Raw genomic sequence first — 15,838 nt, 5'->3', positions numbered from 1 at the left:
TGATTTGCTTCTGTAAATTTAAATGTAATGCTGATACTCGAGAATCGTTTAATTTGAATGTGAAAACTCATCGACACCCTGAGGTATAACATTTTTACAAGCGAATCACGGTCAGATTTTTCATCGACAAATCACTGGCAATTGTCTTGTCTGTCGATGTATGCTTCCTATAAGAGGACTGTGCTTTTCAGTGTACCAAGCAATAGTTATTTGTTTATCGAGGGTAGAAAATAGGAAATTCCAATAAGAGCGATGTTTTCGGGTAGAGCGAAGTGAGGACCGTAATTTCGCTCGAGTTAAAATTTCCTATTTCTCCCAGAGGTGAACACCACGTTTTTCATGCGAGAATGTTGTGTTTGGTCGTTTTTCTCCACGAAACAAAAAAGTCGGTTCGCCATAACATTTTCAAAAACATAAACAAATTGACAGTTCGAATGAGAAAAGTTTTATTTTCTCCCCGCGGGAGAGAAAGTGCTGCACTGGAAATCTCACTCGACCAGTCATTATGAAAACACAATTTTCTCATGGCCTAATGAGAGGAGACAATAAGGCAAAACGAGCGAATGAAAAATCTTTTGCCTCATTTATTTTGACCAAAAAGTTTGCTATATACGACCAGATAAGCGATAGCTCCTTTTTTGCCGTCGTCAATGACACATGTTACGAAGTTTCGAAGAAGATTCCAAATTTAACTTATTTATATGGGCGTCATTCACAAAAACGACGTCATGACAGTCTTTTCCCATAACATAGCATTGCATTCACATTATTGCCTCTTCATCAATCCTTAAAAAAAACGGACGTCTGCTCTGAATGACATCTAAAAGCAAATAATGCATTAACAAACCCTAAGCGGTAAACACCTGACTTCTGGTAGTCATTATGTAAAATCGGTTATTTTGATTAAATTTCTGATGGCACCCCTTACACATATAACACGTGAACGGAGTGAGAACGAATTTCGAGTGAATATCTGAAGTAGATTTTATTTTTTCTTCTCTCGGTAACTTTATCGGTAAATTAATCAAAATTATTATAAAATGCTTTTAAAAGATTTATTTGACACAGAAAACCAATTTATAGGCCATAAAAAAAGGAGACAGCAAAAAAATCGAACCAAAGCTGTCACTCAGAATTAATGATTAAATCAACGATAAAATGAAGAGAAAAAAAAAAGTAGGAAGAAAAACACACAAACACATACAACTGTATGGGAATCAAGCGACCATTAACCACCGAAATCTGAATAATTTATACGCCATTTCAATTAGTATCGCTTATAACGACCGCGAACATTTATCCGAAGAAAGAAACAGTAAAAGAAACCTGATTAAAAATCACCCAGCTAAGATTTTACGCAAATGGATATTATATCTGTTGAAGTACACAATTCAAATTTCAGTAAGTAGTTATTACGTGGGTATATAATGTATACACAGTTCACTATCTGTGGTCTCATCTTTTACTCCGAAATCAATTTTTCCATTTTTTTTTCTCTCAATGAAACGTGTGTATACTTTGCGACTTAATTTTTTTTTTCTTACGCTTAATACCCTTGAGAAGCATAGGCGAATGATGAAATCATTTTCCGTTAAGTGGTATAAAATTATGATAAAATATTATTGAATGTTCATCATCGTCTTGTATCACGGGAGTGCGCTATGCCCGTCTTGTGTTATTTATGTTTTCATATTACTTAGTAATAATAGAGGCGTTTTCTTTATTAACAAGTCGACAATGTTATCGATGATGCTATTTGCCTCATGTGCACAACAATAGACTAGGTGAAATGGTGACTTGGCGAAAAGTACCATTGCTTCAGTTGTGTGGAGTATGTTGAGTACAATAAATGTTTTTTTTTCGTAAATAATTGTTGGAGTGACTTATGTAATATTCCACACAATATTGAAGTGGAGCACGTATGCGTGTGGTAAAGCTAACACCGGGACACACAGAAAAAAATCTATAATAATGCTAAGTCTTGTGGAACACTCACCCAATATTATGTTTCTGAAGAAATCTCGCTCTGGATTCAGCATTAGGATTTAAAGCAATTTTTTATAAATTTTTTCGAGATGAACTCGACGAAGTAAAATTTTAAGGCCTCATTTTTGGTTCATTATGAGACTGTTTTCATCGAATTGACTCACCCAACTGCCTCATTGACTTCCAATAATTTTTGTCCGTCAGGCCAAATGTAGTAGCTTTTAAACGACACCAATCTTGTGAACGGTTAGAGGGAGGTGGTTCCAGATTCTAGGCTACTGAAACGTAGAATGAACCAAAAAATTTAACCGAATAATTAGGATTTGCGTCTACGAATCCTCCATCTACAGTAAACTTTTTCCTGCTGTAAATGTTCTACCACGAAGCTTGGCACAATCACCAAACCACAATTTTACACATTTATCTCTTTTCGCTGTTTCGCTATTCTTATAATAATACCAAACAGCTGAAAGTGATGAAACGACTAAATGTGTAAGGGTATTTCATAATCACAGGATTCAACAGTGAGTAAGTTGGAAACCCGTACAAAAAAACCTTTAGAAAGACTAACGGCTAACTAAAGGCGGGCAACAAATAAAAAGTCAGAAAAATTGAATTCTTTTACAAACCATTTAGATGAGAGATGTGAGATGTGTCCAAAAGTTAAGCAGGAAATCTTCATAGTCCCCAGATTACATTTGTACTATAGCTAAACCCTGTCTTAATGACTGTGTAAGTCCGATGCTAAGTCCGAATTTCAGGCAACTGAAAATAATATTTTAACAGAAATCGTGTAAAATCGGAAAGATCATGTAACTAATCCGAAAAAGATTTTCAGATAAACGAAACTTTGTCTCTGTGTACGAGCACGTACATAGTAAAGATTTTTCGAGCATAAAAGAATTCATGTTTTTCCAACAAATTTCTGTGTTGCAAAAAAAAATTATATTTAATTCTCGATTCAAGTTTTCTTCCCTTTTCTTTCGTATTTTACTAAACGGGATGGAAAATTTGTTTTCTTTCAACTGTTAAGTGTTTATTTCAAGGAAGATGAACAATGGAACATTGAAAATTGAAAGGTTAGGTGAACAGCAAAATAAGACATCGGTTTGGCTTCGAAAAATTGATTCTTTTTTTACAGAGGATTCGTTTCAGTAACACTCGTTTCAAGGAGAAAAGCAAAAATTTCTGCCGAACTTTTGTTCGAGCTACCTTTGAATTTAAGAAGTTTCAAATTAACTTTTTGTAGAACTTTTTGAAGATTTTCTAGAATTTTGAGGTTTTTTCGACACAAATAACGTACGCTCCGTTGGACATATTCGGCATACATTCTAGCATACGCAATCCATAATTTTTCGTTTGATGTGACCGACTTCAATATCTATTTGTTTACCGACGAGGGTTGAAAATAAGATATTTAAACAATAGCGCTGTTTCTGACCAGAGCGAAGCGAGGCCCGCAATTTCGCTCGATCTGCAATACGGCAGACTCTGCTACGGGATGACAACCTGACATCTAAAAATGAGAAAATTAATCCGCTAGTCGGACGTTTTCCCTAATACCATTTCTCTAGTTTAGAAAGATCGAATCAACTAGAAGTATAATCACCAAAGAACTAACTTAAATGTAATTCTCAAGTCGGCGATCAAAAAAAAAAAGTTGGGTGCTCAATAAGTGTGATCTTTACCAAAGAATTTATCTACTTAATTCGAGAACGTTATAGCTGCACCCGAAACGGGAACGAAATAATTGAAATTTTGCTAAGCCTTAAATTATTACATTATTTAAATACTTGTCGACAAAGGTAGTCATATAAACAGATCAAAATTTGGAAGCAAACCATTGTAAAATTAGCTAATATCACGCCATCGAAAGCAATATAATTTAATGGAGTGAAGTGTGTTTGAAAAAGCTTTTCAACGGTATTGCACTACTGCGATAATAACAAATATTAGACAACATACCATTTAGCATTACAAACAACATCAAAGGAACGTTTTAAGTTTTCACTTTAATATTTAATGCCACAGTTGATATCATACCATCACATCACATCATCAGCGACAAAACAATTTTTATAAAAGGAAATTGCTCCTTATTTATAATTGTGTGAGTGCTGTGTGTGTATGTATGCATTGTATTCATGTACGGATACAATTCTGATGTATGTAGTTAAGGAATCCATTTACTTACTTTTGTCGACATTTTATGGCAAATACTTATAGATAATTTTCATCCGAAAGTGGGAATGAAAATGGGTTTTTCGTTGTCTAAAGTATATATGAAAAGGAGTAATAATAATTAACTTTAATTCATATTTAAGTTTGTTTTTTACCCTAATTACGAGAACAATTTCTTTCTTTTTATTAAATTTCCATCGTTCCTTCCATCTTTCGTTGCTCTCACATTGACAATGTGTTAGAGAGTTGTTTACCGAATATCGTTCTTTGTACGACGATTTGAATAACAATTCCTTTTCTTTTCCTTTTGTCCTACATATTTACTTTTTCTTCGTTTTTATATTTTCCATCCTCCTCCGAGTAAATACACAAAAAAAAATGACGTAAACAGAAAGTTTTCAGGAGTTTCGCGTTATTCTTTCCCCTATACTTTGCTTTTTGATGGTGTTTTGTTGATGTGTTTGTCTTGCCACTATTTGGGATGAGAAAAGTACGAGCATAAAAAGAGGCTCGTCTTGGAATGCTTTGTGCACCGAGAAAAATTTGAATTTTCGTTGGAATTTTGTAGTTTTTCAGTAGAGAGAGCCAATATAGTTTCAAACAGCGCAGTTGGTTGTGAAGAACATAACTTTTTTTGCTCCTTACAATTCGCTTCACACCCAATTTTATTGGATATCATCTGTGTTCTAAAATCTGATAAACGATACAAAAGAAAGCGCAAAAGAACACCGAAGGACACCCTGTCCAAATACTGTGTCAGGAGCTAGTGAATACAACCGGTAAAAATTTGTATCCAATTAACCGATAAACGTTACATTAAGCGGTAAACGTTGCATTAACCGGTAAACGTTATATTAAGCGGTGAACGTTACATCATCCGGTGAACGTTACATTAACCGGTGAACGTTGCATAAACCGGTAAACGTTACATTAAGCGGTAAACGTTACATTAACCGGTAAACGTTACATTAAGCGGCAAACGTTACATTAACCGGTAAACGTTACATTAACCGGTAAACGTTACATTAACCGGTAAACGTTGCATTAGGCGGTGAACGTTACATTAACCGGTAAACGTTACATTAACCGGTAAACGTTACATTAACCGGTAAACGTTACATTAACCGGTAAACGTTACATTAACCGGTAAACGTTACATTAACCGGTAAACGTTACATTAACCGGTAAACGTTATATTAAGCGGTGAACGTTACATTAACCGGTGAACGTTACATTAACCGGTAAACGTTACATTAAGCGGTGAACGTTTCATTAACCGGTAAACGTTACATTAACCGGTAAACGTTACATTAACCGGTAAACGTTACATTAACCGGTAAACGTTACATTAAGCGGTGAATGTTACATTAAGCGGTGAACGTTACATAAACAGGTAAACGTTACATTAACCGGTAAACGTTACATTAACCGGTAAACGTTAATCAGTTAAATTTTTTGGACATTCACAAGTTTCGTTAGGTTTACGTATAGGTATAGGAGATACGTAAAACATATATGTTGCAAAGTACGAAGAACAAGGAAAAACAGAGTTTAGTTCTCAGAAATTTCGTGGTATTTTGCAGGTCATAATTTACAGCTTGAAATCATTTCAACTGAAACGTGATGACTTTCACGTTGTAAAATTTGATGAACTGTTTCCTTAAACAATTTCCCATCATTTTCGTTTTACAATCAACTTTAAGTCCATTAAATTCGCTCGAAGAATTGATTTGAATTCGAACGAATTTCACACGAAAAAAAAACCGTTCAAAAGAAGTTAATCTCCATCACTTCGTACCTCCACATTTTTCTCGGTACAAGTTAAGATTTTATGCAAACACAGTTTCCTTTCGTCTTTTTTAGACCCCCCAAGAGAGTACGAGATTGGGGCGCAAAGCTCAGGCACTTCCTTTGAGCACATTTTTCTGTATTCAAATAATATTATAAAACAGCAAAATATTTAGTATAATGGGATAGAATGGCAAAATTCCACGCGAAATATACACCACTATAAATATGCCTATTACGTAAAGTCCCAAAAATGTTTCTTAAAAAAAAAAAATACTTTCGTCTTAGAAAACATACAACGTAATGTATATATTCTGTAAGATCAGGCAAAAAAACAAAACCCAACCTATAAAGTTGTATACTACATTCGTGCTACAAATATAACCTCCCCTTATACCATGCAGTGAATATACGGATTTTTTTCTCGTGGAACTTTATGCAAAATACAAAACTTGAATATAAATTGTGCGAATTTTATGGATTGTTGATATAGTACGGAAAGGAGACAGAAGGTATCTTTTCAGGATCTTTCGATATTTTTTTTCTGTTATTTCATGGATTATTTCACCATTTCATGGTTTTTATTGCCTGAAAAAGCAGGCTATTGTAGGATCGGGGTGGCTTGACTGTAACAAGAGAAAACAAAATTATGATTTGTTGTTCGGTTCGCATTTTTGTCAGGTAACGCAAACATTTCTTCACTCACGAATTTAACCGAAAATCATAATAACACACGCATTGTGCTTCGAATGTATTATGATAATCAGCATTGATAGCGCCACTGAAGGAGAGAAGTGAATTTTAAAAAAATGTTCTTCCAGAGCAAACAAGTGTCATCATGGGGTTGAAATGGCTTTGGAGAAAGACACACTTATACAATTCATATTGACTAGATGGACTTTAGGTTGATACACATCCAAAAGAGGCAAAAATCATTTAATTATCCCGGACATTTTCATATCCCAAAAATTTCAAAATAAAAAGTAGGGAGGACTATTCACTGGTGTGTGATAAGCTATCGTCAGGTACAAAACACCCGAGAAATTTTGCTATCGACAGTTATGTTGAATTTTCCATCATAACCCGATTTGTAGCATTACGTGAAACAATGGAAAACGCTTAGCATAATTGTCGATCTCAGCAACGAAAAATTGCTTGTGTATTTTCGGTCTAATTGATTTTTTGTTAGTGCTTTGTATGAAGATCTTTGCGAGCTTCGAGTTATTTTTAATGGCTCTTTGAAGCAAAGATAGAACTGATGTCGTACAGTTGTGCTGACTTTTTAACCTGTCACAGACGGCAAGCATATTAACAGTTTTACTGTTGAAACTATTTCTTCATTTGATCGAAGATTTTCAGTGATTGATTTCAGAAATCTTTTACTTCGTTTGTTTTAAACATGCTTTTTTGCTATATAAAGCCTCATTAGTCAGAGCTTATCGCTTATTATTGCTGTTGTGGTCGATAACAGAAGACAGCCGTCTGTAACAGGTTAATAGTTTAATCGTTTTGATAGAACGCTTCACAATAATTATTACCTCAATCTAAACTTCGAAGTGATTTTTCGAATGTATTTAAATCCGAGATCCGATGACTTCAGGTGAAGAACAAAGTCCGGGGGTTTCACATTATCCGATTGTTTGTTAGACAATTTTGAAGTAAAATTCAAATTTGTTGAGCCAGTTTTATTAATCATTCTCGGTCGTACTTACCTGGGTATACACAATTTTTTGTAAACACAAAATCCTTCCATCTCCATCTAGAAATTGAAATTTATGTTTGATGTCGCCTTGTAATATCATCCGACAACTTTTTCTAGGCCAAAGAGAAGACTCAGTTATAGAAATGAATGAATGGAATCGATTTTCTAACATGAAAAATTATATGAAACGTGTACACCGGTAATTCTTTTCAAATGATTTTTCGTCGACTGCTGTTTGGTCAATTCATTAACGTTCACTTGTTCCCACATAAAACACATTTTGCTGGTCAGTTACATTTTCCAGCTAAAAGTCCTGTTGCTTCCTGTGCTGACAATTTTTACGTGGTATTTTTAGTCCCGTATAGTGGGTTATTAGGTGTACGATGTGAACTGTAACTGTAATTTCGGAGGAAGTGAAGAAGTTTATTTTGCGCCTTTGATATGCAAAAAGTTGTAAATTCGTAGAGAGATAGAGGCCTAATAATATCAAGTGAAAATGTATGAATGAAATGAACCAAAAAGAAAATCAAAATTGTAAAAACCTATAGGTTCAATTTTCGGAGTAAAAAAATGAAGCGTTTGCGAAGCTCGTTGCGAAAGTGTTCTTGTTTTTAAGTGTTTTTCATTTTCTAAAAAAAAACATAGCTAACGCCGACCCGTACGAAACACCTATTCGTATCAAAAGCCTTTAATGTGAAACTCTTCATTTCTCTTACTTCATTTTCTTCTCTGCTGAAAAACTATTCTTCCTTTTAAATCACTTACATTATCCACTCTTTGCCTTGTTATCATATACAATTAAATTGCCGGAGGCAATATAGACAGCCCCGTACGAAGTCAAATTTCATAAATTCCTATTTAAACAGCTATATACCGCTATATTTACCTATATTTCACAGTAAATAAACATTTCACAGAGGAATATGCTAGTATATAGCTCTATATGCCTGTATATAGCTCAATATAGCTGTATATAGGTATATATAGATGTCCATATATGGAATCCCTGAAACCCCTCACACTTAACACATTATTTCCATGTTAACAGAAACTCTCTAAGCATCATTTTTCCCACTTTATATCACTTTTAATAAAATCCAGCCATTTTGTTAGGAAACCGAAAATAGTACCGACGCTTTACATTCGTTAATACCTTTCAAACAAAAAAAAATCATGAAATTCGGTCAAAATTTACTCGAGATATTGACAAAATACTCCACGTTCACTGTACGGCCGAGTAGCCAGATAAGAGCTCACTCCAAGAGACCTAGCTCACGCTCCGGAGAACATAATTTCATTATTTTTTTTTCCCTGATTGGTACGGTCAATACCTATCTAATAAAGCTAAAACAGACGAAATATGTTCAAATGTGGCCGACCTACAAGCAAAAAATGCTTGCCACCCTGTGCCTGTTCCACACCAAGGGGTCTAACTCACGAGTCGGTCATCCGATTTCCATAAACTTTTTTTTTGTCGATCGGTATTGTAAATACCTTTTATTTGACGTATCACTTACAAGTTTAACGTTTAAATGTCCGGAGATATCTTCGAAAAACCGTAAAGCACTTATTGGGCCACAGCTCGGGAGGGGTCGATCCAAAATCACTCATCTTCGAACTTAGCCTGTCTTTTGACATTACCAAACGGGAAAAAAAAGAATTTTCAAAATCGGATGCGTTTTACTCAAGTTATCTGCAGACGGACAGACGGACAGACGGACATTTTTTTTTTGCGGATTTGGCATCTCTAGACAACCACAATAGGTTTCCCCTTACTCAGGGAGTCCAATTCGACGTGTTACAAACGTATGCGTAAACCTATAAGACCCCAGTACTTCGTACGGGTCTAAAAATTGTAAATTCGTAGAGAGATAGAGGCCTAATAATATCAAGTGAAAATGTATGAATGAAATGAACCAAAAAGAAAATCAAAATTGTAAAAACCTATAGGTTCAATTTTCGGAGTAAAAAAAATGAAGCGATTGCGAAGCTGGTTGCGAAAGTGTTCTTGTTTTTAAGTGTTTTTCATTTTCTAAAAAAAATGACCTCGATGACAACATGTGAAGCATGTGTAATAAACACACAGGTTACACGTAAATTATGCTGTCAATGTTCAATATGACATTCAGAACAATATAGATTCGATGCGTACGTCGCTGCGTTTAAGGCCATTTAGGCACATGTATGGTTATGGTAAAGCTATACAACGATGTATGTGCAGTTTTGTTTGTATGGGTTAACCAGCTGAAGCTGAAATTCATGTCTAAATTTCACTGACGTTTCCTGTAGAAAGTTCATTTTGATAAGTGACAGACGCATACACTGGTCAGTTTTCTTATTTCAGTGCAACTTTTCTTAATAGTTTTCCAGCGTCTGCAGGCGTCGAGTAATTTTAACGTTTTAAGACATCTACTCACTTGCAGTGATTTCGCATGAACTTCGCGTGGCCCGCTGGGTTGTATGTTTTTCTGTTTTTCTTCGTCGTCGCATAAGTTAGATACTTTTAACTTTAAACCTCCTTTGAATAAATAATAGATTGCTGCTATTTGCTGCTGTGATATGGCCCAACTTTGTCCACACAAAAAACGGGTGTACGAAAATATCCACATGCAAAAAAAAATATGCAAACAGAACTCATCTCCTGTTCAACCACTTCGTACATTAACTTTTTTTTTCGGGTTAGAAGTTTTGAAAATTTCTTATTGTTTTCGAGTATATATTCTACCCACTCTGTCTACACGAATTATGATGCAAAAGTTTATTATCAACCTCACCGAAACAGAAGCTATAATTAGTGAATTTATAATCTTTTGTTCCATACGAATATAATACGGCCGTTGCTGCTGCTACTGCTGTTTATATTGTATACATATAATCCCCTATTGTTATAACTGTTGCTGTTTATTAGTTTGTAAGACTCGGGTCCCACACTCACAATAACAATGTGTAAATTTTCCCTTTTTCCATTAGGATATGCGAATGTCTGGCGAAAACACCGAAACTCTTCATCTTACACAATTACAACGAGAAAGCGGAGGCAATTATGCTTGCGGTGCCCAAAATTCGGAAGGTGAAACCAGAAGTACAACATTAACATTACAAGTACAGTGTAAGTTGAACAGTTTTTTTTTTCTCGTAAGATTATCATTTCCTCATTCGTAATTACAGTTCTGTGCCAACGATAATAAAATAAAAATAGAAAAAAAAGAATTGAAAACGGGAAAAAGAATCCTTTTTACCAAATTGCCACGACAATATCTACCATATGTAAAAGCATAAATATAAAACGACGAATGGAGTTTTTCCTTTAAAACTATTAAAAGATTATAAACGAAAAAGGTTATATCCTTATAAGCTCTACCAACCAAAAATATGAAGAAGAAAAAAAAAGATATTTTTAGATTTACGAGAAGAAAAATGAAACTTTAGATTAATCGTTTCTGTAGCAGATAAGAGAGTAAAAAGTTTGAAAAATGTTCTTAAATCTTTTTTGTTTTTAAAAAACTTGTTTTGTGCTCACGTTGGTTTCCACGTTTCTTCTTCTTTTTTTAATTTATTCGTCTGATTTTAATTTTAATTTTTCTTTTTTTTGCCAAATGAAAACTAACTTTGAACAGTCTTAGTTAAGAACTTACAGTTAAAAGCTCTGTACGATAGAGACAGAAACAAAAACAAAAAACTTTGTCGGGTAATTACAGCGGAATATAGATAAAAACCGTAAATTCGTTGTATGTGTGGCGATGCATGTTATACACAGTTGAAACACTCTTGACCACCTAAACCCAATGTTGTATAAAGAAAAATGTCGTTAAGTTTTTTCATCCCATGGAATATTTAGGATTATATCCGTAGTAAATAACGAGATTGGAACAGATGCTTGGGAAAAATTTTGCTTGTTCTGCTAAGCTTATGTAAAAGATTGGCGATTTAAAGTATTTGATAAAAGATACGCTCGCCGAATAGTGGACAGTCCGTTAAGTACGTGCAGTAAGATTTACGGATAACTAAAGTGTGCTTGAGTTAGGATGCCAGGCAGTGACACTTTTTATGACCTTTTTGTAGATGAATACGGATCTTACTGGCCAAAAATTCACCAGTCGGTGGCGCCATCATCATTTTTTAATGAATACGATGATTAATGTTATATGTAATGGACATTTCGTAGTATATAAATAGTACGATTCTGTCTTGCTCGTCCTTGGCTCGAAACCTTCCCAACAAAAAATGGCTGAGGAAGATAGTACGGTACTTTGTTGTCCTGCGTCCAGAAAAAGCGAAAAAACGGTTTCGAGGGAGACAGTAATTTAACGCATTTTCTGGCCACATGACAACGATTGTATTTGGAGAAAGGAGAAAATAGGAAGTTCCAACAAGAGTGAAAGTTTGCGGCCATAGCGAAGCGAGTGCTGTAATCTGGAATTTGCCCGAAATGAAATTTCCTATTTCTCCCCGAGGTGGATACTCAATTTTTCATACGTGCATGGCGTGAATATCCGTTTTTATCCACAAAACAACACATCAATTTTTTTCACCATTTTTCAAAGTCAAATCAAAATAACAGTTGCAAAGAGAAAAAAGACTTGTTCGCCCCATGGGAAAAACAAGAGTTGAGAAAATAAACATTTCCCCATCTGAACTGTCATCAATAAGAGGCGTAAATAAAACGTCATCTTCTCACCTCATTTCAGAGGAGAAAATAAAGTTATTCGCTCCGCATGGATGAAAAAAGTTCTTTCACAACGCAGGCGAACTAATTCTTAATTCCAGCACTTTTTTTGACGTTAAACGAGACGTCACTATTATTATCATCCTAGATTTTTCCTAAAAAGTAAAGCATCGTTCATTCATGAAAATTTAAACCGCTCTATCCGTCAAGTTACTCAGTTTATTTTATGGTAAAACTACCTACACTGAGAAAAAGGATTACGGCTGACACGTATAAAGTGTGATGAGGAAGTTATACGCCAGACACGTATACGTGCTAACGTACGACACATATTGTTATACATACGTCTTTAGTAAAATACGAGTGGCATGTTTCTTACCTTAGTCATCGTGTATATTATACAAGAACTATGTATGGAAATACGTGTCGTGCGTAAGTACGCATACGTGTCTGGTGTATAACTGGTGTCGGGGAATCTCGCACACGCGATCATAGTATGCGTCCTTTTACGACATGTAACGAAAAGTCACGACTGTGCGAGATTCACCACTTAGAGGTGAATCTCGCACACCATGAATTTGTGTGGTGTGCGAGATTACCCTACCCCGTATAACTTCCTCATCACACTTTATACGTGTCAGCTGTAATCTTTTTTCTCAGTGTAAAACACTACACCGACAAATTGAATAATTCGTTTTCAAAAATTCTGCAAATTAATTCTTTGTCTTTGGTCTATGAGTATAGGGAAACCCTGAGGCCACCAATAATCTGGGTTTCGACTTCATAAAAATCTGTCCGTAACTTTTTTGTGTGTGTTCTCGTGTGACTTCTATCTCCACGTTCCCCAAAAAAAAATTATTTGACAATTCGGTACCGAGGTCGTTAAATGCTCCCTCGGTTATAATTTCTATTTATTCTTTCTGTTTCGACAACGTAACGTACATAAGTTCCTTATATTTGGCACTCCAGCAGAAAATACAAGAGAAAGAAAATCTTTCCACTTTACGAACGGTATTTGTACTGAAAAGTACTTCCGAAACAATTCCATTAGGTAAGTTATTTACTCAAAAATTTCTATTTTGAAAACATTGTGTTGAAAACAACGGGAATAATACAAACAGAAAAACACGCATTGAATACTAAAAACTTTTTCTTTCACTTAAAGCATTTCAATTATTTCTTTTATTTCCTTTGTCTTTCTCTGTATATATTTTATAATTCAAACAACACACAGCCACATTGCTGAATGTAACATAATAATAAAGAATGGTCAAAAACATTTTGCTACCGAATTACTACCGAAAAGTATTCAATACACTTTCTCTGCCTGCCTGTGTAGATATCGTGATATTTATTTTTCATGGGGTTTCTCGGCCCGTTCGCTTTTCCTGCCACTCTTCTCCTCGTCCTTCCATCTGGCGTAAATTTAATATTATTCTTCTGCATAATATTTTTCCGCTTTTCTTACATTGTAAATGCAGGATTGTTTAACACACCCCCATATAAAGGAATATCTATCAATGTGTACATACGAACCGAAGAAATGTTAAATATTTAATTTAGAAAATTTATTACTCAAAACGTTTTACAAACATACCTCATTTTAATAGTATACCCCCACTCCCATACACAACGAAGATAACCATATTTTCGGTCGCATTATTATATAAAATTTATACAAATGAAACCTCATCCAACCAAAACCCCATCGCTCTTTCGGAATTACATTATGTGTATACATCGCCTACAACTATACGCCCCATCATCTTCTTCTCATTTTTTCGACGCCTCACCTCCACCGTTCCCATTCCCATTTTATTCCACCTCAGAAACTTCCATATCTATAAAACAATTTCTGGTATTTCTCTCATTCGAAAATTAATTACAGTTGCACCACGTTGTAAACCGGGCACCGAACAGACATCCGTTGGTGCTATTAATATGCATTCAATACCTGTGCGTTGTGAAGTTGAGGCCGACCCACCAGAAACTATTCGGTTTAGTTGGACATACAATAATACCCGAAACGTGTCACCGGTAAGTGTTTTGTTGGATGGAAAATTATTTTTCCCAAAAGTGTGGCTTTTAGTTGTTTCCATTGCTATAGAATATCCTTCGAAATGATAAGGAGGGATACACGTTCGTACATATATTACCAACAAAATGATAATCAGATTTACTCTCTGGCTAAGCTCACATTTCGGAATGGATCCGATGTGCATGCACCTCATAAACATAATCTGCTAGTTTCGGTTTACGAAAGACATTTTGTGTGAGAGAGAGAGAAAGGGAGAGAAAGAGAGGGAAGTACAAAAAAAAAACCAACAACACGTGATTACGGTAGTTATATGTAGCGCACGTGTTTGGATGATTTTACCGCAATTTTATGCAAAGGAAACAACCATTAGTCGAATGTAACACCATTGTTTATTCAATTTTCTAATACCCCAAAACCACTCCACAACGAAAAAAAGGTACTGAACTCAAGAATAACATCGAACGGACTTATAAGCACGATGACCTATTTACCTCAGTCAGATGTGGAATTGATTACGCTCGCTTGCTGGGCTAGCAATGCCGTAGGACATCAGTCGCAACCATGCTTGATACATATTTTACCAGCAAGTAAATTAACATAAAATTTGTTTTTCGGGTGTGTGTGTGTGTATGTGTTCGGTTGGGGGGTTTTATTTTAATAAGATGCTCGGACACTTTATGCAAAGGCTGTTGACCCAATGAAAGGTATGTGTTGTGTTGCTGCTGTTTGGGGTTAAATTTTCACAAAATGTTTTTCCAAACTCGGATGACCCTTTTTCCGTTTTCGGACAGTGTTCATATTTGTTGTTTCTTTTTCGGTCGAAGGTGGTTTGGCATGTATAACGTCTCGAGTGATTTTCTGGGTTTTCCATTTTCTGCAAGATGATTCGAGAGTTTTCATATGCTAAGTTAAGTGGACATTTATTTTCTTGTGGCCGGTCATGGTCATGGTAAAACTTGTTGACTTGTTTATTTGTACGGCTTTAGATGTACATTGCCGCACTTATTGGTTTGGGTTTGGTTTTATTCGTTGCATATCGACTCTCAAGTCAATGTGTCTCATTTCAACAGTACTTCAGAACGTAATTTCGAAGTCCAACGGTCGAGTATTCTTCATCAAAAAAACAACTTATAAAAGTCGTCGAATTCATTTAATATATTCGGCACAAGACATGTGAAATTGTAACTTTAATGAGATTTTTATTCTCGTTACATTGTGGTTCCTCCGAATTGTTATATAATTCTCGGACAGACATCAATCTCCATTTTTGTTCGACCTGTATTCCGAATGCTCATATATTCACCGAGCAATGTAATTTTTAGTCGACAGTCGACATAAAAGGAATATTTAATGACACGAAAATTAATTGATATTCGGTTACTACTTTACATGACCCAAAAAAAACGAGTCGAATAAAACAGCGTAGGTAACACAAAACCGGTCGTATATTCAAATGATCCGGGATGAAATACATCGC

At 35.2% G+C, this 15,838-nt stretch overlaps 1 protein-coding gene across 3 annotated transcripts in view; it reads left to right on the top strand.

Moving 5' to 3' along the window:
- Positions 1 to 15,838, top strand: part of LOC119069725 (synaptogenesis protein syg-2) — a 211,548-nt gene that overhangs the window by 161,497 nt on the left and 34,213 nt on the right. For all 3 annotated transcript variants that reach the window (XR_005086388.1, XM_037173849.1, XM_037173850.1), the window contains 3 exons: positions 10,628 to 10,766; positions 14,212 to 14,360; positions 14,798 to 14,948. Coding sequence is in view for 2 of the 3 variants with exons in the window: in XM_037173849.1 (XP_037029744.1) it covers positions 10,628 to 10,766; positions 14,212 to 14,360; positions 14,798 to 14,948 (439 nt within the window). In the remaining variant the exon portion in view is untranslated. The remainder of the gene's footprint in view (positions 1 to 10,627; positions 10,767 to 14,211; positions 14,361 to 14,797; positions 14,949 to 15,838) is intronic.

Source organism: Bradysia coprophila (assembly GCF_014529535.1).
Source record: "Bradysia coprophila strain Holo2 chromosome X unlocalized genomic scaffold, BU_Bcop_v1 contig_39, whole genome shotgun sequence".
In the NCBI taxonomy this organism is placed as follows: Eukaryota; Metazoa; Arthropoda; class Insecta; order Diptera; family Sciaridae; genus Bradysia; species Bradysia coprophila.
Note: the sequence above shows the minus strand (reverse complement) of the source record. Positions and strands in the feature narration are given on the sequence as shown.